Source organism: Mangifera indica, chromosome 10 (genome assembly GCF_011075055.1).
Source record: "Mangifera indica cultivar Alphonso chromosome 10, CATAS_Mindica_2.1, whole genome shotgun sequence".
NCBI classification, from domain to species: domain Eukaryota; kingdom Viridiplantae; phylum Streptophyta; class Magnoliopsida; order Sapindales; family Anacardiaceae; genus Mangifera; species Mangifera indica.
In genome coordinates this window covers 2,963,669-2,988,779 of record NC_058146.1, presented here as the reverse complement: position 1 = coordinate 2,988,779, position 25,111 = coordinate 2,963,669, and the positions used below count along the sequence as shown (strand labels likewise).

The following is a 25,111-nucleotide window of genomic DNA, read 5'->3' as shown; positions in this document are numbered from 1 at the left end:
AAAGTTTATTTTTCTCTTTCTTCATAGACATCTTAACTTTGGCCATTGGTTGACTTTCCATCGTCTTCAATGCTGACCAATTTTCTCTCTTTGATGGTCATCATCGTTGGATGAAAATAATTGTTAAAAGAATTAACTCATAGTTGGAGACTCGTTGTCCATATGATTTAGGATAGGAAACGTGACAATCGACGTCGACGATTGTTTAAAGTGAAAAGAGGATGTAATTAGCATTGAAGATGGTGATCAAAGGTGAAAAAAAATCTAGATTTTGGAGGAAGAATGTGATTTTTTAAACCTAAAAAAGTTATTGGAATGAGTGAATTTGTAAGTTTTTAAAACCTTGAGGATAAATTAATAAATTCTATATATTTTTATTAATATTATTAAAATAACAATTTTATCTTTAATTTTAACTGAGATTTTTAACAGAATTTTGATTATGAGTTATTGTTTGAGTTTTTTTAAGTTATAGAGAGTTGAAATTTAGAATTTCATTATATCTTGGATGAGAATAAATCTTTTGGATATATAATTTTAGTATTAAATTTAAAATCTCATTCAAATTGAATTTTTTTTAAAGTTAAATTAACTACATTAAACAAATAATATTTCTAATTTAGTAATTGATCAAAGATATGATCTTGATATACAAGATTTGAATCCTAACTCCCTACTTGGAACTCAAGTCACTTATTTGGACCACTCACTAGATTCTTACTAGGGCTTGACTCAAACCAAACCTATTTGAATTTGAGTTCGGTTCAAATGAGTTGATCCTATATGAGCTCGAGTTATTCGTTAAAATTTTTAATTAAAAATTTTGATATAAAATAATATTATTTTGACTAATATGTATTAAAAGGATATCATTTTAAAAATGAACAATGAGCTGAACTGAATTCAAACTTGACTTTTACGAATTTGAACTCAAATTTGAGCTCAATTTTGTGTAAATCAAATCGAACTTGAGCTCGATTTGGCTCAAATCCAGCTTTAATTCTTACCAAACGAATTCTCTCACGTGAGTGCCACTACTGAAATCGCGTGAACTCTTCTTCCTTCTCCCAACCAGCCTTCGATTATGCCCTGGAAACACAACGGCGACCACTAGAAATTTAACCTTTCTCACTTCTCACTCTCCCAAAGCCAAACGCCGAGTTCGGTTGAGTTGAGTAGTTGGCTTCACTATGGCTTCAACAGTCTCCTCTCACTGCCCTCAGGTCACCGGCTTACGCCGATCATCTCTGTCCAAGCTCGAAACCTCTCACTCTCAATCCTTCTCTCAACACGTCAACTCTCACCTCCGTTTCGTCTCTTCTCGTAAACCGTCCCGCGCCGTCGTTGCTATGGCAAGCAATAACAAGGTACTTTCTTATATATATTTTTTTCCTTTTAATTTATACATTTAGATCTATCTATATCGCGTCAAAGTTATGAAATACTTGTCTCTCGGAGAATATTGTAGTAGAAGTATGATTATTTTCAGTTATGTTTAGTCTATCCTATGTGCGCATTTGGAAGTGCCTTAGTAGGAAGCACTGTAGCTTGGTAGCTTTTGCTAGCTTCCAGCAAAAGCACTTGGTTGGGAAATTTTCGAGGATCATATCCTAGTGTATCTGTAGTCCTAGAATGTGCTTGTCTATTTCAGGCTTTTCAGCCAAACATTGCAAAATAGGCTAAGAAAGCGCTTTTGGTGGTGTTAAAACTCTTAGAAACGCTCATTCTGCATTGATAATTTTTTGCATTTGTTTATTGGCTAATATATTCTCCTTTTATTTTTTTCGTGCAGTTTTTTGTTGGTGGGAATTGGAAGTGTGTAAGGACCAATCTCTCAATGACATTATAATTCATTTTGTCTTAAAAAAATTGAGTTTTTTTCTTCCTTTCAGAATGGGACAAAGGACTCTATCAGCAAGCTTGTTTCAGATTTGAACAGTGCCAAGTTGGAGGCTGATGTTGGTGAGATAATTTTTTTTGGTCTCAAATTTATTTTATTTATAAACGTTTGTTGGTCAACTTTTTTTGTGTTTATCTGCTGGTTTTAAGACTTTGGGAAAGTTCTTAATAGGGTCAAGTTGAGAACTTAAGCTTACCGACCTTGAAGTAAAACAAAAGTCATTCCTGTGTAATCTTATATTAGAAGGCATTATACCTTTGGATTTCTATGTGTTTTCTAGATGAATGTACTTTACAATTTGTCAAACCTGATGTTTGACCTGGGTGTTGTGCCAGCAAAAGTTCAACACTGGATTTCCACGGGAAGTGTGCTTAATATATCAAAGTTTGTTGGAAATTTAGCTTGTGCCGTCAATATATTAAGAAGTCCTATTTTTTCAATTTTCTTTTGAGTTTGACAGATGTTGTGGTAGCACCGCCCTTTGTGTACATTGATCAGGTGAAGAATTCATTAACTGATAGAATTGAGATATCATCTCAGAACTCTTGGGTTGGAAAAGGAGGGGCATTTACAGGAGAAATCAGGTATCTTGCCATTTTCTTGGGCAAATTCATGTCTTCATAGCATTATTGATGCTTTTGTAGTCATGTTACACTTCTGCCTGTCTCTACAAGCTAATTTATATAATCCATTTTGTAGTATGGAACAACTGAAAGATACTGGCTGCAAGTGGGTTATTCTTGGGCATTCTGAGCGTAGACATATCATTGGTGAGGATGATCAGGTGAAGTTTCTAAAATTTAGTGCTTCAAATGTTTTTGATATCAGATGATTTTTCATCTTTGTTCCTATTGATGTACTATATTCAGAATTTGACTGCTTTGTTAATTTCAGTTTATAGGAAAGAAAGCTGCTTATGCCTTGAGTGAGGGTGTTGGTGTCATAGCTTGTATTGGGGAAAAGTTAGAAGAAAGAGAAGCAGGAAAAACTTTTGATGTCTGTTTTCAGCAACTCAAGGCTTTTGCGGGTGATTTTCTTGCTGATGTTTCTTTTCTCATTAATATGCAGTCAATGCTAGATGCCATCATTAAATGAAAAGGTTTGTATCCATACTGTGGTTGTGTCTACCATGTGCAGATGCTGTTCCCAGTTGGGATAATGTTGTTGTCGCATATGAGCCTGTATGGGCTATTGGGACTGGTAAAGTGGCCACACCAGTGCAGGCTCAGGAAGTACATGCAGCTTGTCGTGATTGGCTTAAGAATAATGTCTCAGCAGAAGTTGCTTCTAAAACTCGTATTATTTATGGAGGTGCTTTATTTACATCATCATTCTTTTTATTTTATTTGTGCACATGCTGTAGAAAATGGAGATCTCTTATCTATTAAATAAGCATTTATTGTGTGCAAGCTGTAGTGGGTGATGATTATGTTGGTATTTAAGAGGAAAGAAATGCATGCCTTAGTTGTATGTTGTGTTAAGGATACCTTTCAGTCTGCTGTCATGAACCTGTAAACCTATGGCTAGGAAAGAATACTAGTGCTTGTGATTTTTACTAGCTTAAGGTGCTTGAAGGATGCCTATTTACTTGAAGATAGGTATAAAGCAAGAAAGGGGGAGATCTATGTTCAGGCTAATCAGAAGACTTATATATCAAGTTTTCTTATCAAAACTTGAAACCTCATTTCCAGGTTGACCTTTTATGTCAGCTATACTGATACTTTGTTGGTGATAGGCATATATTCTTTTTGTAAATTGTGAACAAGCCCAAGAGTATCCTGCCATTTCATCTGTGATTCACCATATTGTTGATACTGATATTTGGTTTGCTTACTAAATTTGGACAATTATGCATAGTTACTTTTTCCTTGTTTCTGTTTCAGACCGTCCTGGTCAAACCTGGGATCACTTTTTTGAGTTTGCTATCACCACCGTTTTAGGCCAAAGACCTTCCACAAAATTGGTTTCAGATAATTATATTGGGTTTTAGCTATGCCTGCTAGGTTGTTCAGGTTTCCCAAATCTGGTGGTTGTTGGCTGCTAAAACAAAATTAATGCTATTTGAATCTGTTCTGCAGGGTCTGTAAATGGAGGCAACTGTGCTGAACTCGCAAAGCAAGAAGATATTGATGGTTTTCTTGTTGGTGGTGCTTCTTTGAAGGTTTGTTTCTCCTGTTACTTTGGTTTCAAAATTCAATAGATTATTACCAAATTTAAAATGCAACTGGATTCAAATTTCGAAACACATATTATTTCAGTAAGATTGATTATATTATACTTTTGTGTTAATACAGGGCCCTGAGTTTGCTACCATTATCAACTCTGTAACATCAAAGAAAGTAGTTGCTTGATTTATACAGTGGTTTTTACAAGGATAACGAATAAAGGGCTGAGAAAATTTATTTCAGTTTGAATGAAAGCTTACCAGCGTAACCAAATAAGGCCACCCCGTTTTGTTCAATGAAGTTTTGATCTCTTCATTTGTTTTTCCTTCTCATGTAAGGTAGCAAATTCCTTGTTTCTTTGGTGGGCTAAACTTATATTTATAAAACATAAGAGATCTATATAAAGTGATGTTGGCATCATATTCATGAATTTTCTTTTCTATGGGGAATCCCACTATACTTTGGCAATGCAAAACTATGCATGGTCTGTCAAATTATTTAGTTCTATGGGCAATTTAAGTAGACAGGATTGTCTACTGCTCACTCTTTCTCTTGTGCCCATCAAAGTTCTTCATTTGATTGCTTGAAATATCATATTGAGTTGTTAATTAAAATCTGCATACCATACTCTTTAAATCTTTGTTCATCAGTTTTTGTTTTCATAATTTCATTTGTTGATTGTCTTTAGTAATGTAGTTATAAGTGTGGGATTTGTAATTATGGAAGGCTTTTTATATATGGATTTCTTAGGAAACCTGGGTTAAGACTTAAGATTGTGGAAGATCCTAGGGGGAAAATATTTCCACCCCACATAAGCATAAACATAAAGATGGCCAGACCAGGCAAACCCATGGATCAGATTAGATACGAGCACCATACCAAAACAAGAGCGGGTAAAGTAAGTACAAATCTAAAACGGGTTTATTTAAACATATAATGAATATGTAAATCAGTACCTAATCCTGGAGGTACAAATAATCTCGTGATTGAGAGTAACTTAATAATTTAAGCGAATTTTTAAAATTTTTCATTACTTAGTACCTGGATTAAGATCAACTTGTTGTAGACAATATTTGATTTTAAATAACTTTTAGATGAAATTGCGAACGAAGAAATTGACTTTGATTATATCCGTATAATTTCGAAAGTCTTCGTTACTATCATTTAGGGCATTTTAATTGATTTACCTTTTTATATGTGTATATATAATTTTATTGAATATGTGAAAAAAATCATTGAATCAGAAAAAAAGGTATAAAATAAATTAAGTAATGTAGTAGTTAAAGATTGGTTACCCAACTCAACTCTACATCCATTGTCCACCGTAAAACAGAAGTCCACGATCCAACGTTTGCTTTTGAAAGTCCGGATCCGGGTTTCATACAGACCCGACCCGAGTACCAACCAAAGCGACCATATTAAAGGCTCGATGGTTTGTTTGAAAACCAAAACAAAACACAATTAATTCAGCCCCGATCGGGACTTTCTTCTTCTTCACTATCTCGCTTCCTTCGTTTTCCGCCACTTGTAGCGAGAAGATTTTGTGCGTCGTCATGAGGGCACATAAGAGGCCGATCCACGCTGTGTCGACATGGGTCCGACGGCAGCCGCCGAAGGTGAAGGCGTTTTTGGCCGTGGTTTCTGGGATGGCGGCGCTGGTCTTGCTGCGATTTATCGTGCACGATCACGATAATCTCTTCGTAGCTGCCGAGGCCGTACACTCCATTGGAATTTCCGTGTTGATATACAAACTCATGAAAGAGAAAACTTGTGCTGGTATGAAAGAATTAAAATTTTGAACTTTACGGGTTTTCTAGTTATAAAATTTTGAATCTTTGGGGTTTTCTCGCAATAAAATTTGGTTTTTTGGATTTCTGTGAATTTTTATGTTTATTATATTATCTGGGCTGGGGTTTCTGAATTGAGCTCTTCCAAGTTGTTGTTTTTTTATATGTATTTATTATGGTTAATTGGATGATTTGAGGGCTTTTTCTATCCTTTCTTTTTTTTTATTGTGCTATGTCTTTGTTTGTTGGCTGGTTGATGATAAATTCTGATGAATGGAGAGGGATGGTTATTTTCTGTCTATTGAGTGTGAATTTTAGCTTGGGATTTGTGTTTTTCTTAGGGTTTCTAGAGTCCTATTTGGTGATAGGGTTAAAGTTTCGTTTCTTATTTAGCTTGTTAATGATGCGATTTTTTCTTTTATCTTTTGTATGGGAGGAATGTAATCTCAATTTAATGTGGTATTGTTATGAACTAAACTAAATTGAAGAAGAGAAGAAGCAAAACAAGGAAAGAATAGATTCGAAGATATAGAAATTCAGAAATTTCAGAGGAAGAAGAAGATTTACAGAGAGAATTTTAGAAGAAGATTTGAGAATTTTGAATAATATGTGATCTACCTTTTATCTTCTCCTTAAGCCTTTTTACATTATAAGCCTGCTCACCAAGCCAGTGTATATTATAATCTCTTAATTTTGAACTAATCAATCTTTTAATTGTAAACTAATTATTCTATTAAACGACATCATATTTGTTTTATAGACTAACTAGTGGCTTTACGGTCTTGTAATTCTAGCTGTAACAATACCTCCTGCTTTAAATTACCTTGTCCTCAAGGAACACAGGAACAAAGCTTCTGCGGAAGATTTTCCTTGCCTTCCAATGCAATTTATATACCATTTGATTTATATAATGTGTAACTTTTGTGATTTATTTTGATAATTTTCTTGACCAGTCTGTATAACTGTAGTATTGTTTACCCTTACATTACTAATTATCACCAGCAAGATCTTCTTGGCTTCAATAGGTGTTACAGAGTATCTGCATGGCTAATGTTTTTTTATATATATTTCTTTTGCAAACTGTTATGCCATAATTTATAACTATGGTGGCCTAGTGTTAAAGTTCTTGTAAATTTTTTGCAGGACTGTCACTCAAATCCCAGGAATTAACAGCAATCTTTTTAGCTGTTAGGCTGTACTGTAGCTTCGTTATGGAGTATGATATACACACCATCCTTGATTTATCTACCTTGGCAACAACCGTGTGGGTCATCTATATGATCCGTTTCAAATTAAGATCTAGTTACATGGATGATAAGGACAATTTTGCAATATATTATGTGGTGAGTTTTTCTAAGTTTATATAAATAAAAATAATAATACTAACAAAAGTATATATGTGAGATACTCATAGAGTTAATTTTCTGCGGTGGTGCCTTGTAATAAATGTACCATGGTAGAACCAATGTTTTCGGAACTAGACTGGATGTTGACCCGATGGATGAGATGGTTTGGTCCAACTGATGGTCAAATTTTTTGACCGGTAGTTGGATTAGTTAATTATTTAAAAATAATATTAAAAACAAGTTTGTATAATTTATTATTAAATATATAATTTGAGTTATTTTATCATCAAAATAAACTTAGTTTGATGGTATATATGCTCAAAATTGATCGATGAAGTCTTAGGTTTAAGTCCTTATAATGATTTTTTTAAAAATTGATTTTTTATGTTGATTCAAAACCCATTTTTTACTTGGTTCAACCGTTCGAACTGCCTGGTTCAGTCTAGTCCAATCCTTTTTGACTCTAAAAATGGTTATCAAGTGAATCGGAACCTTTTTTGTTGGTGGGTGATGGTCCAACCGGTCGGATCAACCGGTGTATCTAGTTTTTAAAACCATGAGTAGAAGCTTCTTGCTACATTTGATATGCCCTCTTCAAATAATACCACTGTGTAGATAGTTAAACCCAGGGAAATAAATGTATTTCCTTTTTAGAATTTTAAGTATACAAGTTCAATCAGTTGCATAGTTATATTCCTTCATGCTCAGCTGGATTAGTTTATATGGGAGTATATGTTTCATGAATTCCTAAATAGCTGAATCTTTTTTTTTTTTAATTTGGGTGCAGCTGGTACCTTGTGCAGTGTTGGCTCTGCTTATACATCCATCGACTTCACATAATTTTGTCAACAGAATTTTTTGGGCTTTCTGTGTATATCTTGAAGCTGTTTCAGTACTACCCCAGTTGCGAGTTATGCAGAACACAAAGGTTTGTTATCTTAGAATGTAAAACACATATATTCTGAGGTTTTCCTGAAATTAGACCCTTTACTGGTTTCCTCCTTTTGTGTTATTCTTCTTTCCTCAATAAATAATCTTTTTTCTTTTTTGTGCTTTCAGATTGTTGAACCATTCACTGCCCATTATGTATTTGCACTGGGTGTTGCAAGGTTTTTGAGCTGTGCCCACTGGGTTCTCCAGGTTTGATTTTGTATGGTTGAATTCATAAAACTGTTTAAGTTGTATGATTTTTTCCCCTTTCTGATATGAAACTATAGATCTGAGGTGTGCTGATATGGCATGTCTACTTGAAAATGTGTGTAAAAGATTTCGTCATTCAATTTATACCACCTCTCAGCATTTTTGGTAGCTTAAGTTGACATGATGAAGAGATGTAAAGATGGGATGGCCAAGTTTGACTGATCACTGCTTCTGATTATTGTTTAGTGCATTTACTGACTAGCCGAATAGTGCAGTAACGTTGGCATTATTTTTTGGATAGGCATCTTGATGATAACACTACCAACTTTTTGCATATGTGATATGAGAAGATCATGAATTTATGCATGATTGCAATTACTATCTACTCTGTGCTTCTGTGAACTCATTTAAGAGCTACTACACTATATCGTATTGCTGATGCCGTTATTGCCAAGTAAGCTTTGAAGTGTTGCTTGAGTTACTGTTAGGAACGTGGTTCACCAGCAAAGGTCTTTTGTTTGATGTAATGCTTCTGGGAGGGAAAAACATGTTGGTGAAATATCAGTTGATTTGGTTCATTCTATGTTGTTGCTGCTATTATTGAGATCTATTTCGGCATTATTTACTGATTATTTATGCCATCAAAGCCTTATCTTCATTGCCTTTGACAGGTTCTGGATAGTCGCGGACACTTGCTTGTAGCCCTGGGCTATGGGTTATGGCCTTCAATGGTTCTTATCTCCGAGATTGTTCAAACTTTCATTCTGGCTGATTTCTGTTACTACTATGTCAAAAGGTCGGTTGCTGACCTTGCAGTTATCTTTTTTGGTTGAACTGCAGATAGATCTGAAACTTAAATGAATACTTTTCCCTACAATTTTTGTTGCATTCTGAGAATAATTCTTTTTTTGCTTTGTAGTGTCTTTGGAGGACAGCTTGTGCTTCGACTTCCTTCAGGAGTAGTGTAACTGAAAATTACAGAGTTAACTTAAATCGGAGAATGTGGCTGGTGGCTTTCCTACAAGTTCCCCTTTTGTTCTCCACGGGTTTTGATTCTCTTTCAAACATGTCTGGAAATTCGGAAGACAAGTGGAGTTTGTAAAGATGGGGATACTTAAAATTTGAGTGGATATTTATATTTTAAACATGATTGTTATAGCCAGATTAGCTTTGTGCAACACTAATATTTTGCTTATATCAAATGTCAAGTTTATTATTTGACTCCGTTGTGCCTACTCCTTATGGTATGCTTTATTATAAATTCATGTGATGTGCTTTTGTTTGTGAATGCATTACAGTTCTTTATTTTGCAGAAACACTCTAAACATAGATTAAGTGAAGTGATGTTGTGAATTATTAGGCTTCATAAGTTTTTAGACGGTGAGATTCCTGGCAAGAATTCCCTCAAAGGTAATTCCAGGACCAAAAGCCAGCATCAAACCCAACTCACAATCTCCTTGACCTTGCTCTACTTTCTTCATTTTCAGTCCCTCTTCAATCATGTGCTCCAGTGCATGTACCATCGTGCTACTACCAGTATTGCCGTAGTCCATCAGAGCTTTTCTACTGGCACTCAATTTTTCGGGCAACAACTTGAGTCTCTTACTCCATCCTGTTCAATATTCGAGGACCCCCTGGATGAACTGCCCGAAACATGTTATTATAATCCTAGTTACTCAGTGCAACAGCATCCATATACTTAACACAGAATTCCTCCATGTGATACTCAATTAAGCTCCCTGGCAAGCTTGAAGCTAATCCCCTCTTCTGTGAGCCATCTATCTATACTTTTCTCGGTATTTGGCAGGAAATTCTGAAATGCTGCGTGGAGCTCAAAGAGAGGCTTTTTGGCAATCAAAACTGGGTCTGATCCTATTAGCATGGCTCCAGCACCATCTTTGAAGAGTGCAACACCAACCAGGTCATATGGTCTATTTGCACATGGTGGTTTGAATCCAATAATGGTAGTTTCAGAAGTAGCTAACGGACCTCTTCTTCCAGGATTGTTTTAAGCAATATCTTTTGCTACATGGAGACCAGCCACACCTCCAGAGCGGCCAGTGAAGTACAGCATAACTTGATCAGTTTCCTCTGGCAAGGTAAAGATCACACCAGACAGCCTAGCTTCACTTGAAGAGACATAGACCAAGTGGGTTATATTTGATGCAGGCCATCCCCAGTTCTTGATGCAAGTTTGTGAAGCTTCAATGGCCATCTACGTCACAGCATCATGACTTATATCCAACCGTTGCTTTACAGTAGGAAGGCCTTCAACAGCAATCTCAGGGTATTTCTTCAGGATCTCTTCTGACATCACAACATTCCTCATTATAACGGTTGTTGTCTCGGCTGCAAGATGCCAGAAAAAGAAAACTGTCAAGTAATAACCTGAATCAAAAGTTTAAAACTAAAGGTCGTGTTCTACATTAAGCTAAAAATAAGTAAAAAAGATGAAATTTAGTAAGTATACAAAGTCAAGTGAGCTTCACCGTGAGCTCAGGATCATTGCAGTTGGTGCTCTTGAAATACCTGTCCCGTCAACAAGAAAGTTCTGCATAACAAGCTGGTGAGTGAAGGCCTTGCCAAAAGCAAGAATGGTCGCCATTCCCGGGTTTGGCATCTTTGAGTGAGCTCCTTGTGGGATATATTCACTTCCCATGTTGACAGTTTTGGCAAAAGAGATTTTCTGTAAACAAGTTTAGCTTGCAATGAAGCAAAAGTGGAGGATCAATGAGATTTTCGTAGTGTTGTAAAGTAAGTTATTGAAGTTAAACTTAATCAAAGCTTAGCGGGGGACTGTGTGAAACCTGAAATAAGCAATTGTTAAGAAAGAATTGAGCGATTGGTTGGGAAACAAGGCTGTCATGCAGTTAATGTTTATTGGTTTTGATAGACGTTCGGTAAATTTGAGTTTTATGATTTATATGTGCACTTTTGGAGACAAAGACTATCTAGATTTATAATCTCAAGCCCCTCATATTTGCAATACTTTTATTAGAGTGCGAAACTATAAGCTAACACTGATTTAAAGACCCCTTGGCATCCTTTCCATATTTGAGAGAACTCAATGAAAATGATAATTATGATAGCTGCATATCTTTTGGAGAAGGAATCAGCTCAACCTTGTGCATCTTTAAAGGGAATGAGAGCAGTAAATGGTGCATAGGAACTACTTTCGTTGACACTGCTTCTGGTGCCTCAAGTGGTGGTATTACAGAAAATGTTAATGAATGAAATTGCTATGAAAGATGATGAAACAGAGCCGTTCAGATGTTCCCTATGAAATGAGGCACGAAACTGAGAAAGAGCAACCATGTAGAAGTTCTGCAAGTTACAAATGAAATTTCCAGTTTCCATTGTTCATGAATGGAGAAGAACAGGGAACTGAACTTTAAGGGATAGAACATATTTACTTCTTCATATCAATCAATTACTTATTCATAATTTGGTGGACTTCTTTTGTACCTGTCCATTGTGCTCAGACAATTCATGAACTTATCCTATAGTGTGATAATGTCTAGAAGTTTTAAATTGGTCAATTTGTTCTTCAAATTTCACATTTAATGAAGTTTTATTTCTGGATGAATGCTCTCTATCACTTAAAATATTGAATGGTAACACAATAATCATACTTCAAGACCACTGGCACCTTTAGAAATTGGCTAAAATATGCATCAACTACATAAAAGAAAATTTTCGCAACTGTAATTAATAGTGCAGCCTACCATTGTTCACAGCAAAACACATTCTTATCTATCACATTTCGAACTTAAGAGTATCTTGCTCGAAGCACCTGATCCATTTTAAACAGTCCACAATCTATCCAAGTATGCAAAACAATGCTTTGAATACATAAAAATCTTTCACATATAACTTTACCATGGGAAAAAAGAAAAGGAGATTATGCAGGCTTCTCATAGGAATTTGCGTCCCTAAATTCAGCAATGGCACTTCGAATCATTTCGGCTGCATGGGGTTGCACAAACATGTGAGTATTATCCAAGATGTGTATTATGAATTTCTGTGATGTGGGCATCGAAGCATTCAAGTTGATAATGAACTGTGCCATTGGTATGTCACTGCAATTTAAACACAGATTGAAGTCTTTCAGTAGCAAAGGGAAAATGGGTGAGAAAACATTAAGCAAACGACGCCATAAGCACAATATGCATGGACCTCCCTTTGCAGTGTGTACCTACTAAATTGTCAAATAATGGGCACAGAATATGATTTACAGAAGAAAGAAAAAAACAAAATCAGCTCAAAAGAAATAATTGAAGGTAAATTGCCACAAATCCCTTCAAATGGTTCAGTCAATAATAATAAGTTGTATAGCAGTTCATGAATGGATTGATACTCAATTTAACCTACCATCAGCCCTTCAATAGACTTAAAGTTTCAATATTAATCTGGAAAACACATATCATTACAACGAAATACCTCATAAAGTTTTTGAATATATAACCAGTTAGCCATTCCATAAGTTTACCATTGTAGCCTTTAATAGCTCTGGGAAGATGCTAAAATCATCAAGAATTTCCAGCCATTAAGAAAAAACTTGTTGTGTGTAGTTAACAAAAAGAGTTGTGTTATCTGCACAACTTTATATACAAACAACGGCGTGTCAACATGTAATTGAATAATTGAAAATTAAAGAACACTCAGTCACATGGTAACACATCATTGTTTCTACACATGGTATTATTATAACAAAAAGTCTCTGCAAACACTCCTAAAGGAACTGACCAAGGCCAATTGGTCATAATCAGCAATGCTTATGAAAATACTATATTTACCAGGAAATAAACAGTCCTTTAATGGCGTTCACCATAATGTATCAGCAGCTTCAAGAGCTTGAACTGCAAAAAAAAAAAAACTAGGAAATGAGATCAGAGCACTCATGGTGTAAGTCCAACCAGATAATTTGAAAAACAAATCGCATGTATAGCAATTCTTGATCTTGACAAATAAATTTATGACCTACTATTATAAACATAAACTTCTTCCATAAAGAATTACGGGCATCAAATGCTCAATCCTGTTTATCCACAGCCGTTCTTTGGTAGCAAAAATAATATCAGACTGAGGTGAAAACTATCTGTCTATATAGAGTAGAAGTGAGTCATACACTCAGCAGTTGATGCAATTTTAAAGAAAAATTGGACTAAATACAAATAATTTCATCCTAAATTCTTGAAAATAATTTCTTCACGAAAATTAAATAATTAATGCAATTTAGATAAACTCATACTCCCAGCTCAACCCAACTAAATGAATAATCCAATTTGAAGATACAGATTGCATCTAAGTTACAGAAATAAAATAAACTCTAAATTATCAATTGATCAAAGTTCCTGATGCAGAGTAAACCGTTTGAGTTGGCATGGAAGCTGTTATGCAATATGGTGTTAGATTGTTAAATAAACAAGAGTTGAGATGTCATTTAAAGAGCTTTGATGGCTATTTTGTAATTTGACATTTAATCAATACGGCAACGTTTTTGATTAGGCGGGAGATATATGTAACCGCTGGGAAAAACTTTGAATGAATAGGTCACAACAATTGTGTGAATTTCCCCTCTGTTCTTCCTTATTTTCTCTGTGTGTGTGTTTCTTCTTTCTCTATCTCTATAATTCTGGAACAACTTGCATCATTGGTATCAGAGCTTCGACCTGGCGATGGCTGAAGGAACGCGTCTACAGGAGCTACGACGAGAACTCACGCAAATGGTAGCAGGGTTGATATCTGAATCGGAGAAAAGGCGGCAAGATTTCGTGAAGGATTCGATGGAAGAAATTAGAAAAATGATTGGAGGACTAAGTTTACAGCAAACAGAAGTGATGTCGCAATCGGTTGCTCAGAAGGATGAAGGAAGTAGTTTGAAGATGAATTCAGAGGCCAGAATGTCTTGGGAGAAGGTGACTCGACTTGAGTTTCCTAGGTTTAATGGCGATAACTTCGACACTTGGATTACTAAGGTCGAATATTATTTTGATGTTGATAAAACCTTGAGTGAGGACCGAGTTAAGGTCGCTGCATTACATCTAAAGGATCGCGCCATCCAGTGGCACCAAGGATTCATGAAAACCAGGAATAATTCAATGGTGACTTGGGAGGAATACGTGACAGCAATGCGTGCACGGTTTGGCAATTATGTATATGATGATCCTTTGGCCGACTTACGTAACCTGAGGCAAGTCAGTTCCTTACAACAATACTTAGACGAATTTGGTGAGTTATACCCTAGAGCTGGCATTAGAGAAGACCAAGCTTTGAGTTTCTTTTTATCTGGATTAATTGATGCATTACAAATGCCAGTGAGAATGTTTCGACCGAAAACGTTATCAGACGCTTATGCACTAGCAAAGTTACAAGAAATAACAGTGGCTGCAATTAAAGACCAGCCAAAACCTGTAACTCGTACTCCTTATGTTCCTTCAGTGCCGAAGGTTCCGATTTATCACCAAAATAATACTGCCTGTCCACCGAAAATCAGCAATAACTCAGGTCTGTTGCCTACTCCAAACATTCCCCGTTTACCATATGGTTTTGTTTCCGCTTCAGTGTCAGCTTTGGTGGAAGATTCAGTAGGGCAAGATGAATTGGAGACAAATGCAAAACATGTATCAATCCAAGAGAGAGAGTATGTGGTGCATAATTGTGATGACTCATTGAGACGACGAAATATGCGAGTTAGATCAGTGAAGGTAAAGGTAAAGAAAAAGAAAAAGAGTGTTAATGTTGGAATTGTTAATATTGTCCAAAATCAAGGAGTTCGATTTGCCGTCAAAGGGTGGAGAGACTTTTTGTATAGTGAATGTCCCATCGGCTTTGAAGAGTTTTCTGTGGTGAATAAGGTAAAAGCGCGACAACTAACTGAGCGTGACTTGAATACTATTGCATCTCAGGGTGTTTACTACTGTTTCCATCAAATATTCAGAATTAAACTTGGAGCTACAACACTTGCACACAAGAGAAAAAGGATCAGTGATACTCATACAAAACAATGGGAGCAGCCCCAGTCCTTTCAATCAGAATCATTTACTCTAGATGAAGTGATTTTTGCTGCCTTTGAGCTTCCTCCCTATGGAACTAGTCATGTAATAAAAAAATTTGAGGGCAAAGCTGGATATTCGGGCCTTTGGAAGGGTTTTAATGTAGCTGAGATTGGTATCACATTACTTGTAGCCCTTGAGCTATCCAATGGGGTGAATGCCTCTTTGGAAGAGACTCACAAAAAATCCCCAACATTGTTACAGATTCAAATGGTTGAGATGTATGAGACAATTCTTGGGAGACAATTCAACAAATGTCATGAATTGGGACAGTATGTGTGTGGTGAGGAGCTTGGTCTGTTCATTGTGGTGCCACAACAAGTTGTTTATGTTGGTTTTTACATTGTTTACGTGGTTAATGTTCTCTTGTGCTACCATTCTGTTTTCATGGGATGCCAGATATTTGGCAATTATGTTGAAGATAACATCCTCATTTCCTTGGAGAAACTTGTGTGGTGGCTTAAAGAGACTTCACATTTCGAAACTCTTCCTTGAGGACAAGGAAGCTTGAGTAGGGGGAATTGATGCAGAGTAAACCGTTTGAGTTGGCATGGAAGCTGTTATGCAATATGGTGTTAGATTGTTAAATAAACAAGAGTTGAGATGTCATTTAAAGAGCTTTGATGGCTATTTTGTAATTTGACATTTAATCAATACGGCAACGTTTTTGATTAGGCGGGAGATATATGTAACCGCTGGGAAAAACTTTGAATGAATAGGTCACAACAATTGTGTGAATTTCCCCTCTGTTCTTCCTTATTTTCTCTGTGTGTGTGTTTCTTCTTTCTCTATCTCTATAATTCTGGAACAACTTGCATCAGTTCCCTACCTGAATGATCACCCAACAATTTTTCCCAAGGTCGAAGCTAGTAGTTCCTCCTCCTCTCACAAGCTAGGTTTTCATTAAAATCAATCCCAATGGAATCCAAGTACTGTTGCAGAATAGTGCTGCTTTTTTTTTTCCTGGATTTTATTGTGGGCTTGTAGCTGCAAGCGCATCAATTTTTGAACATATTATGCTTACTCACTTTAAGTATATAAATAGGTATACACATTTTTGTGATTTGATATAATTTTATCGTTAATTCAAAATCATCAAGTCACATAATAATATATATTATATACCTGTTTGAATACTCAAAATAAGTACACATAGTTTTATTATAAATTTTTTGATCCAATAAATTTCAAAAGAACCTTGAATATGATTTGTTTTACTAATCTAAACAATAAAACTATGCGTACATATTTTTTGTACATAATTTGGGTATATAAATTATGCGTCATTATATAATTTAATAATTTTAAATTAAAGATAAAAATAAATCACATCATTTGTGTTTTAAAATTATGTACCAAAAATGTTAAAACTAGTTTAAAGTGATAGAACTTCCATATATACTCATTTGATTCAGAAATTTCATGTACTAAAAAGCTCCTCTGAGTTTCTCTCCTGAAAGGCTGCAAAATGTTTGAGATGGTTTTAGAGTAAATGTTTGCAAGAATCACCAGAAACATTCTCCTTATAGATGATATGACAGCAGAAGAGACATTGGAGGTACCATATTAAGTTTCAGACTTCATTCAAATAATTGAGATTTTTTACTTTTCGGCTTTAGAGAATGATACATCTAATGCTTGAAAACTTACCATCTTTGTTGGTGTCCATGACTGCTGTCAAGCAGAAGGGGAAGACAAGAGAGGAATTTGCATGCCCTCATGATGATTTCAAACCATCTCTACTGAAAACCCTCAATCTGGAAGGCATGTTTTCATTGGCTAATTTCTCTCTTGAAAATTGTAAGTTGCATATGCCTAGTGCTCATATTCTTTTAACTCATATTTTGAAGTTTAGCCAGAATTGTTAGCCATGCCTTTAAAATCAATTACAACAGCTTGGGAAAATAGCATTACATACTTAAAACTCAGAAACATCCATTTGTGAAAAAATTTTCGAAAGAGCTTCATCAGACGTTGCCTCAGCTGAACATTATTGAATAGGAACAACAATGACACATTTACAAAATATAGTCAAACAGTCCAGTGCTTCTGGTTGTAACTGAAATCAAGTAAATTCTCTAAGGGATGTACAATAAATGGACTGAGCGACCAAAAAAATTTCAACAATATCGTACCATCTCATGAAAAGATCGACTTTACTGGATGTCCTAGGCAAGCATAAAGTCATGTTTATGGCTGGATAACCCTCTCAATAGCAGAGACATAGAAATCCTTTGGCATGGTTCCAACCACGGTTTCACGTTTAACTCCATTTTTAAACAGCAAGACAACAGGTACAGCCTTGATTTCATATTCCTCAGCAATTTGCAAGTCAGTGTCTGTGTTGAGCATATAGCATTTAAGTTTCCCAGTATACTCTCCAGCAATCTCATCAATTACTCTATGGACCATCCGGCAAGGCCCACACCAACTCGCATAAAATTCAACCAGAACAGGTATGTCACTGTTCAGAATCAACTTCTCCCATGAGTCTTTTGTGACCACTGCAGCTGCGTAACCAACATATTATTACAAAGATGGCATCCGATATCTAACACCACAAACCTTGAAAGGCTGAGAACAAAATCTTAAATATGTTGAAGGCTAAGGAGCAATTTGTTATACTATGAATAAAGGTCTTTGTGAAACAATTTTGAGACAAAAATATTGATGGTACTTCATAATATTACTAGAGTATCCAATAACATTGACGAAACTTCAATGATTTACAATTTTAACTTAATCCATTTCTTTTTAATATAATTAACAAGTGTCAGGATCAGCTACATGTAATCTCTCTTTGTCATTTACTCACTATTTTGGTTATTCGATTTTTGCACTGACGAATTTACATGTAAATAGTTAGTCAGTTTTAACTATTGACAAAAATCAAGGTTTTTATACAATTAAGAATAAAATGATTTATATCAATTCTTTCCAAAGTTACATATCTTAGAGTTCATCATAAAGCAATATATCAATTGAGTAGAACTGTCTAAATGCAGAGAGTGAAACATTGCGACAGCAGAAATAAAAATATTTGCATTCTGAAACAAGGAATGCAAACTGAATCAAGGAAGACGCTCCAGAATTCCAATTTGAAATGAATTAGTTGCATTGCAGGATCCTCCACATATACATAAGTTGAATTCATAGATAAAAGAACATTTATCATGAAAGAGATTCACTACCATCAAAAACCATTAGGCCAATAGTATACAATACATTTTCAAAAACAGAATGTTTCCATAGACAATAGAACTTATCACAAAAAAAGATCTGTCCGCAACCATGAAGATCACTTCCAATTAAAGTAAATATTTATGCTGAAACATCAATTCTAACAAAACAGTCCTTACATAGGTCTAGATAAGATTCAGTCATCCATTACTTTTATTCCATATTATTTCTTTAAAATCTGAGTAAAAAGTTATGTTTTCATGCAATGGTCTAATATGAAGAAATAATTTCTATAATCCCAATCGTTGGCGTAAGAAGCCAATCATTATGACAATGCCCCAATTATATAGAAGAATTATTTTTACTCCATAAAGGCAATCAAAATCAATAAGGATGGAGAAAAACAGAAATAAAAAGGAGAAAAAGAAAATCAGTGATCTGATAAAATGTGTATGATCAACAATATTGGCTATCATTTATGACCCCCAACCAACCAAAATAAACAAAAGAATACAATAAAGTAAACAATTAGAAAGTACTACTCTCACTTGACCAAAACAAAGTGGATTAAAGAGATATTGAAAGATCATCATTGAAATTTTTGTTTGAGAAACTCTCCTAAATCTAGATAACATTTAGAATAACAAAGCATTTACCATATTGTTGTTCAAACAATAATAGTCAAAATCACTTGCTCAATATTTTACGAGAACAACAAAGGCAAATTGCCACAAAATCACAAACTTGAGCAAGTGCAGATCATTCTAAAAAATGTTATACCCTCCCAAAGCAAATTCTTTCACAAGATACTTCTACTGCTTATAAAATGAATCGTAGCCTCTACAGCACATAATGGGGATTTATCACCTCCGCAAGGTGGCTTCTATAAAACTTTTGTTTTAGCCAAATTTAAAGGAAGAGAAACAAATCTTAGTTACTTACCTTCGGTTTTTGTTTCATTTTAAAGCAAAGAATCCTGGCCTTAGCCTGCAGGTCACATAACTGATCAATTTCAGCCTTATGCCGAACCCTTCATGTAATGTTTTACATAAATCCAATTGCACAAAAGACCTTCAATCGGTCAAACTTCACTAGATTTCCTTAACATTTCAGCATAAAACCCAAATCCAAACCAAAGTCTTATATTGTAGCCTAGTTCGTGAAAGTTCTGATATTTCTAACTCTTACCACAAACAACAGGAAATGGGCAGTGGGTTCAACATAAAATTCAATTTTTCGCTCCTTTTTTTCCTGCGTTTTCTTGCCAAACAAACAAAGTTTAAATAAATCGAAAAACAAAAATCTCGAAACAACAACAAAACCAAACATATACCACTACTGTAAGCATTAAACAAACTGAAATCAAACAAAAAAGAATCAGATCTGAGAGAAAGAAGAAGTTACCTTTAGGTTCACGCATACACAGTATCTTAAGTGGAAGAGGCGCGTTTCGGGTCTTGAGAGTTGCCCTTTTGGGGAGCAAACGAAAGGGAAAGGAGATTGCATTGGCGCTGGGGCTGAGATTACGAGAAGGAAACGAAAAGACACGTGGAGTAGCCAAATGGGAAGAAGCAGAAGAAGAAGTAGCAGAAGCCATTAGCAAAGTAAGAAAAGGTATTGTTTTGTTAACTGTTTTTGGTAGAAGTAAGAGTTTGTTTTGTTAGTGTTGAGATGGGTTGTTGAGAAAGTGGAAGATGAAGGAAAGGAATGACTGATGAGATGAGTCAGTTACAGACTTGCAGTTAGGTTGAGTGCATCAGTTGGTCTCTGCAACAGCAAATGAGAAAATGGCAACAACGAAGACAGAATGAGAAAACAGAATTGGCACGTTTTATTTTTATTTATTTATGTGTCATCTGAGTTCTGCTGATTTTTGTCTTACTAGATGCAGTAACGACAAATCAGATGAAAGTGGGGCTAGTACGGGGTTTAGTGGGGCCCTACCTGATATCTAAAATCTAAATCAACGGTAAGGAAAACTCAATCAATTACGTGATATGGATATTAAAAAACACGCCCAGTGGGACTCGAACCCGAAATCTAATGTAATTTCACTGGAGCTTAAATAATATTACCCGAGCCAAACCGAAACAAACAAATATGCCCATAAAGTTGTTTCAGGTTAATTCGTTCGGGGAAAGTCAAACTCAAATTTTAGGTCAAATCAAGTTTTCAAGGTTTTATATTGTAGTTGAATAAAAAATAATTAAAATAATATTATTTCGACATATATTAATCAAAATAACATCGTTTTAATTTATTCATATTGAAAAATTCCATATTCAAGAGTTTAGCAAACCAAATATTTAGAAGACTCGAACTCGAACTAAAACTTGAAAATATTTAACTCTTATTATTGAGTTAAAGATCAAATTTGCTTGAGTCGAACTAGTTTCAGACTTGTTCAAACTAAACTCAATTTCAAACTCGAATAAACTCGATTCGAATCTAACCCTAGTATTCAATAACACTTGATCAATCCATAATAGGATGATTTCCAGCATAATTTGTAACATCCGAGAACAGGCTCATATTCACCCTAGAAGGCTAGAAATGGTACCAAGTTAAAAGCACATTTTGAGGCAAAAGATGAGGGTGAAGGGAAGTGGATGCATCAGTTACTGAAGATTAAACTGGCAATTTCAGCAAGAATTTCAAATAAATCTGTGAGAGAATTTTCAGGAAAAACATATTTGGAATTATTGAAAGCGGGCATGTGGCTGCTTGAAATTAATGGAATGGAATTACATTCTAAATACACCATATTTGGTATCTTCTGCAGGGCGGTTCAAAGAAGCAGAAATGCAGAAACCAATTACTTTTCTTGTGTCAGCTGGATCAATGATTCCATCATCCCAGAGTCTTGCCGCTGAGTAATAAGCACTTCCTTCTCTCTCATAAGCCTCGACAACGTTTGCCTTGAATTTCTGCTCATCCTCAGTTGTCCACTGAGATAAAAGCTCATGCGTGGGCATATATAAAAGTCGTCAAAGTAAGATATAAATCATCCCATTTCCAGATAGATAAAGTTTACCTGAACTCCTTGTTTCTTCTTGTTGGCCTTTTCTATTTGAGCGAGCACACCGGCAGCCTGAATATTGCCATGGAAAGAAAAGCATTCCACACTTAATAAAAAGAATTCAATTGATTCAGAAGTCAAACAAATTATTGCAATGGATTGAGGCAAACATGTTAAAAGCTAATCAGTCAAGGAGATGATTCGAGAAGAAGGTCTGCTGATTCCATACAAGAGTACTAACTTATGAAGGTACTGAAACAACGAATGAACTTCATCTGCTACTTAAGCATTGCATATTACTTGAATGCACAAATAACCTAATCGATTAATGAACTGTAGAACCAAATACCTAACAAGACTTTTAATTCAGGAGACTCTGATAATTAAAACGGGGATCATTAATTCATTATGAGGTGGTGTACCATATACAACATGGTACAGGATGTGCTTAATTCTGTTCTATATTACTCTCCTCAGTACAACGTGCACACACAGCAAAAATGTGGGCAGATATGAAATATGATGGTAAAGCAAAAGAAAAGGTTTAATAATAAAATTCTAATCTACTTCTGCCCACTCTTTTCAGAGCTAAGGCATGATGACTCTTTGAAACATTGAATTTGCACAAGTAATGGTCAGAAAAGCTACCTGAGCGCCACCCATCACAGATATTCTGGCATTTGGCCAAAGAAACATGAAAGTTGGACTATATGCACGGCCGCACATTGCATAATTTCCAGCACCAAAACTTCCACCAACTATTATCGTAACTTTTGGTACCTGAAGCGATTAGGAAGGAGCAAAGGTTATTATATTTTTTTTCATTCAGATATCCTTTTATCTGATCAGTGACTCAAAGATAATAATAAAAGAATAATGAGTTGCATAAACTCCCATTTCCAACCTTTGCACATGAAACTGCCATCACCATTTTTGCTCCAGACTTTGCAATACCATTTGCCTCAGATTTTGAGCCAACCTGCAAGATAAATCACCCTTAAGGTTCCAATTCTATAGACATTATGGACCTGGATAATCAAAATCAAACTATAGCTTCCTAAGAAAATTGGTTTGATGTGTATCTCTCCTAAGAAAGGCAAGGACATGAGAATGTCTACAAGGCTTTGTCTGTAGAGTGATGGAAACAGAAATAAAAATTACATACCATAAATCCAGTAATATTCTGAAGAAAGACCAAAGGAATTTTACGTTGAGTGCAAAGTTCAATGAAATGAGCCCCTTTTAAAGCAGACTCATTGAATAATATCCCATTGTTTCCAATAATTCCCACAGGTTGTCCAAAGATTCTAGCAAATCCTGTCACAAGGGTCTGCACAAAAGCTAGTGGAGTTAACAAATTCATGGACAGTATAATATAAGACAACTAAAAAGATTCAAGTGCTCTAGATGTCCTCACAGTGCCATACAGTTTCTTGAATTCATCAAATTCACTTCCATCAACAATGCGAGCAATAATTGATCTGATATCAAAAAACTGCTTGAGGTCTGCTGGTGCTATGGAACGAAGCTCCTTTACATCATACAATGGTTCTTTAAAATCAGTATTAATGCTTTGGAATCCGTTAATCATTCCTGGTGTCCCAGCCATGTGCAAGTTCTTGATGATATTCCTCCCAAGAGAAAGTCCATGCAGTTCATCTTAAAGAACGGTTAAAATCACGAATGTAAACACTAATGGACAAGTGCTAAAATAGTCACACTAACTTCAAATGTGGTACTTGCAAAATAGTTAAAAAGCACTAGACAACCAAAGTAGATACCTTGAGCAAAATAATCAGAAACCCCTGATGTTTTACAATGAACAGCTGCACCCCCCAAATCCTCAGCAGAGACTTCCTCTCCTGTAGCAGCCTACTGAAAGTTTTCCTTTAGATACAACCTATCTTTTAGAAACATGCATGAATACATAAATAAATAAGTACATACAGGCATGCATGTTAATTTACTTGAATACACACAAGCACACTTAAAGGGACATATGTATATGACACTCTTAAAAATTATAAAAAGTACAAACTAATCATGAAACAGATTAAGAAATTACAGCATGTACGAAGTTGGAACACCACAAAGTCCAGAACTAACCTTTACAAGTGGGGGTCCAGCTAAAAATATGGTACCATTTCCTTTAACCATTACACTTTCATCAGCCATGGCAGGAATATAAGCACCCCCAGCAGTGCAAGAGCCTAATACCAGAGCAATTTGAGGGATGCCTTCAGCAGACATTGTGGCTTGATTATAAAAAATTCTCCCAAAACCATCCCTGTCAGGGAAGACTTCAGCCTGCTTGGGAAGGAAAGCACCTCCACTGTCCACAAGATATATACATGGTAATTTGCATTGTGCGGCAATCTCTTGTGCCCTAAGATGCTTCTTGACAGTGATGGGATAATAGGTTCCTCCCTTAACAGTTGGGTCATTAGCAACAAACATGCAAAGTTGTCCATGAACAGGACCTATTCCCGTGATTATTCCACCAGATGGTAATGGCTCTCCATATAATTCATGTGCAGCAAGCTTCACTCACAAAATATTTAATGAGAGACAAAAACATCCCAACAATGTCCCTTGTAAGTCAAATTTTTTCAGTCAACGAGTCAAGTAACAAAGTAGCAACTTCTCAAGTTCAATTAATCGCACAATTCTAATTCTAAAATTTAACGCTTAGCATGAAAATGACACACGCAAGCTTCTTCAATTCCTGTATTGCTTTGCACAAAAATTACATATAAGCATAAATACAAAAACACATTGACTCTAGAAATGAATTTGATCCATATGCAACAACAATTAATCCCATAGAAATGAATAAAAAATATCCAATAAACCAAAAAAAAAAAAGCCGAAAACGGAAGTAAACCTGGGAAAGCTCGAGAAAAGAAGAGCCAGGATCAATAAGGCGATCAATTCTTTGCCTAGGCAAGAGCTTGTTCCTACTCATATTCCTCTTAACAGCCTCAACTCCTCCTCCTTCAAGAACCTTAACCAAAAATATCCCACAATGAAAACCATATTCACACGCCATCCAACAATAATAACATTGCAAAAAACATACCTTTTCAATATGGGAGTGGAGTTGGGCGATCAAACCTTCCATAATCTTGGAGTTTGTGACAAAAGCTTCAGAATTCCTATCCAGGCCATCGGCAAGGACATTTAGACTACACAACTGCCGTCTTTGAAGAAGCTCAAATGAATTTGAGTTTAAAACTGAAGCTGCTGTACTCCGGGCTAACGCTCTCAGCATTTTCTCTCTCTCTCTCTCTCTTTGTTTCAAGGTTCGGTTCCGTTTAGTTACCTCCGTGTGAATTACTTGTATACATAGGCTAACAGACAAGATTGCATTTGCTGGGTTATTTCTAAACTAAAGATTTTTTTCGGTTGCTAGGCAAATTGTACAAAATTACAAATAGGGATGATAAACTTGAATCATCAAATTCAAAGCAGAGTAGAAAAGGATAATTTTTGTCGGACGGGACTGGATAAAATGGATAA

The 25,111-nt window shown here is 35.5% G+C and overlaps 5 protein-coding genes and 1 pseudogene across 6 annotated transcripts; 2 read left to right on the top strand and 4 right to left on the bottom strand.

Moving 5' to 3' along the window:
- Positions 1 to 1,015: 1,015 nt before the first annotated feature.
- On the top strand, positions 1,016 to 4,495 carry LOC123226967 (triosephosphate isomerase, chloroplastic-like). Its single transcript, XM_044651555.1, has 9 exons — positions 1,016 to 1,367; positions 1,793 to 1,819; positions 1,893 to 1,962; positions 2,361 to 2,484; positions 2,600 to 2,684; positions 2,795 to 2,927; positions 3,038 to 3,211; positions 3,979 to 4,061; positions 4,195 to 4,495. The coding sequence occupies exons 1-9, from the start codon at positions 1,191 to 1,193 to the stop codon at positions 4,249 to 4,251; spliced, it is 930 nt and encodes a 309-aa protein (XP_044507490.1). The 5' UTR covers positions 1,016 to 1,190; the 3' UTR covers positions 4,252 to 4,495.
- A 1,002-nt stretch (positions 4,496 to 5,497) lies between these two features.
- LOC123227715 (ER lumen protein-retaining receptor erd-2.2-like) lies at positions 5,498 to 9,562 on the top strand. The gene is made up of 6 exons (XM_044652832.1): positions 5,498 to 5,841; positions 6,996 to 7,195; positions 7,986 to 8,126; positions 8,258 to 8,338; positions 9,010 to 9,134; positions 9,258 to 9,562. Exons 1-6 carry the CDS (start codon positions 5,619 to 5,621, stop codon positions 9,304 to 9,306), a joined length of 819 nt encoding a protein of 272 aa, XP_044508767.1. The 5' UTR covers positions 5,498 to 5,618; the 3' UTR covers positions 9,307 to 9,562.
- A 56-nt stretch (positions 9,563 to 9,618) lies between these two features.
- Positions 9,619 to 11,878, bottom strand: LOC123227713 (annotated as a pseudogene).
- A 120-nt stretch (positions 11,879 to 11,998) lies between these two features.
- Positions 11,999 to 13,169, bottom strand: LOC123227716 (general transcription and DNA repair factor IIH subunit TFB5-like). The gene is made up of 2 exons (XM_044652833.1): positions 13,135 to 13,169; positions 11,999 to 12,417 (listed from the first exon to the last, which is right to left on the bottom strand). The coding sequence occupies exons 1-2, from the start codon at positions 13,167 to 13,169 to the stop codon at positions 12,240 to 12,242; spliced, it is 213 nt and encodes a 70-aa protein (XP_044508768.1). The 3' UTR covers positions 11,999 to 12,239.
- Positions 13,170 to 17,289: 4,120 nt separating this feature from the next.
- On the bottom strand, positions 17,290 to 20,379 carry LOC123228073 (thioredoxin M3, chloroplastic-like). 2 transcript variants are annotated; one of them, XM_044653274.1, is made up of 2 exons: positions 19,978 to 20,379; positions 17,290 to 17,897 (listed from the first exon to the last, which is right to left on the bottom strand). In XM_044653274.1, the coding sequence occupies exons 1-2, from the start codon at positions 20,168 to 20,170 to the stop codon at positions 17,584 to 17,586; spliced, it is 507 nt and encodes a 168-aa protein (XP_044509209.1). In that variant the 5' UTR covers positions 20,171 to 20,379; the 3' UTR covers positions 17,290 to 17,583. The 2 variants fall into 2 exon arrangements, with proteins under 2 accessions (XP_044509209.1, XP_044509208.1); XM_044653273.1 differs by having other exon boundaries at positions 17,290 to 17,903; positions 19,978 to 20,371.
- An 816-nt stretch (positions 20,380 to 21,195) lies between these two features.
- Positions 21,196 to 25,111, bottom strand: LOC123228070 (methylcrotonoyl-CoA carboxylase beta chain, mitochondrial-like). The gene is made up of 10 exons (XM_044653271.1): positions 24,672 to 25,111; positions 24,477 to 24,596; positions 23,699 to 24,133; positions 23,374 to 23,464; positions 23,010 to 23,251; positions 22,758 to 22,922; positions 22,497 to 22,571; positions 22,241 to 22,372; positions 21,608 to 21,664; positions 21,196 to 21,521 (listed from the first exon to the last, which is right to left on the bottom strand). Exons 1-10 carry the CDS (start codon positions 24,861 to 24,863, stop codon positions 21,318 to 21,320), a joined length of 1,713 nt encoding a protein of 570 aa, XP_044509206.1. The 5' UTR covers positions 24,864 to 25,111; the 3' UTR covers positions 21,196 to 21,317.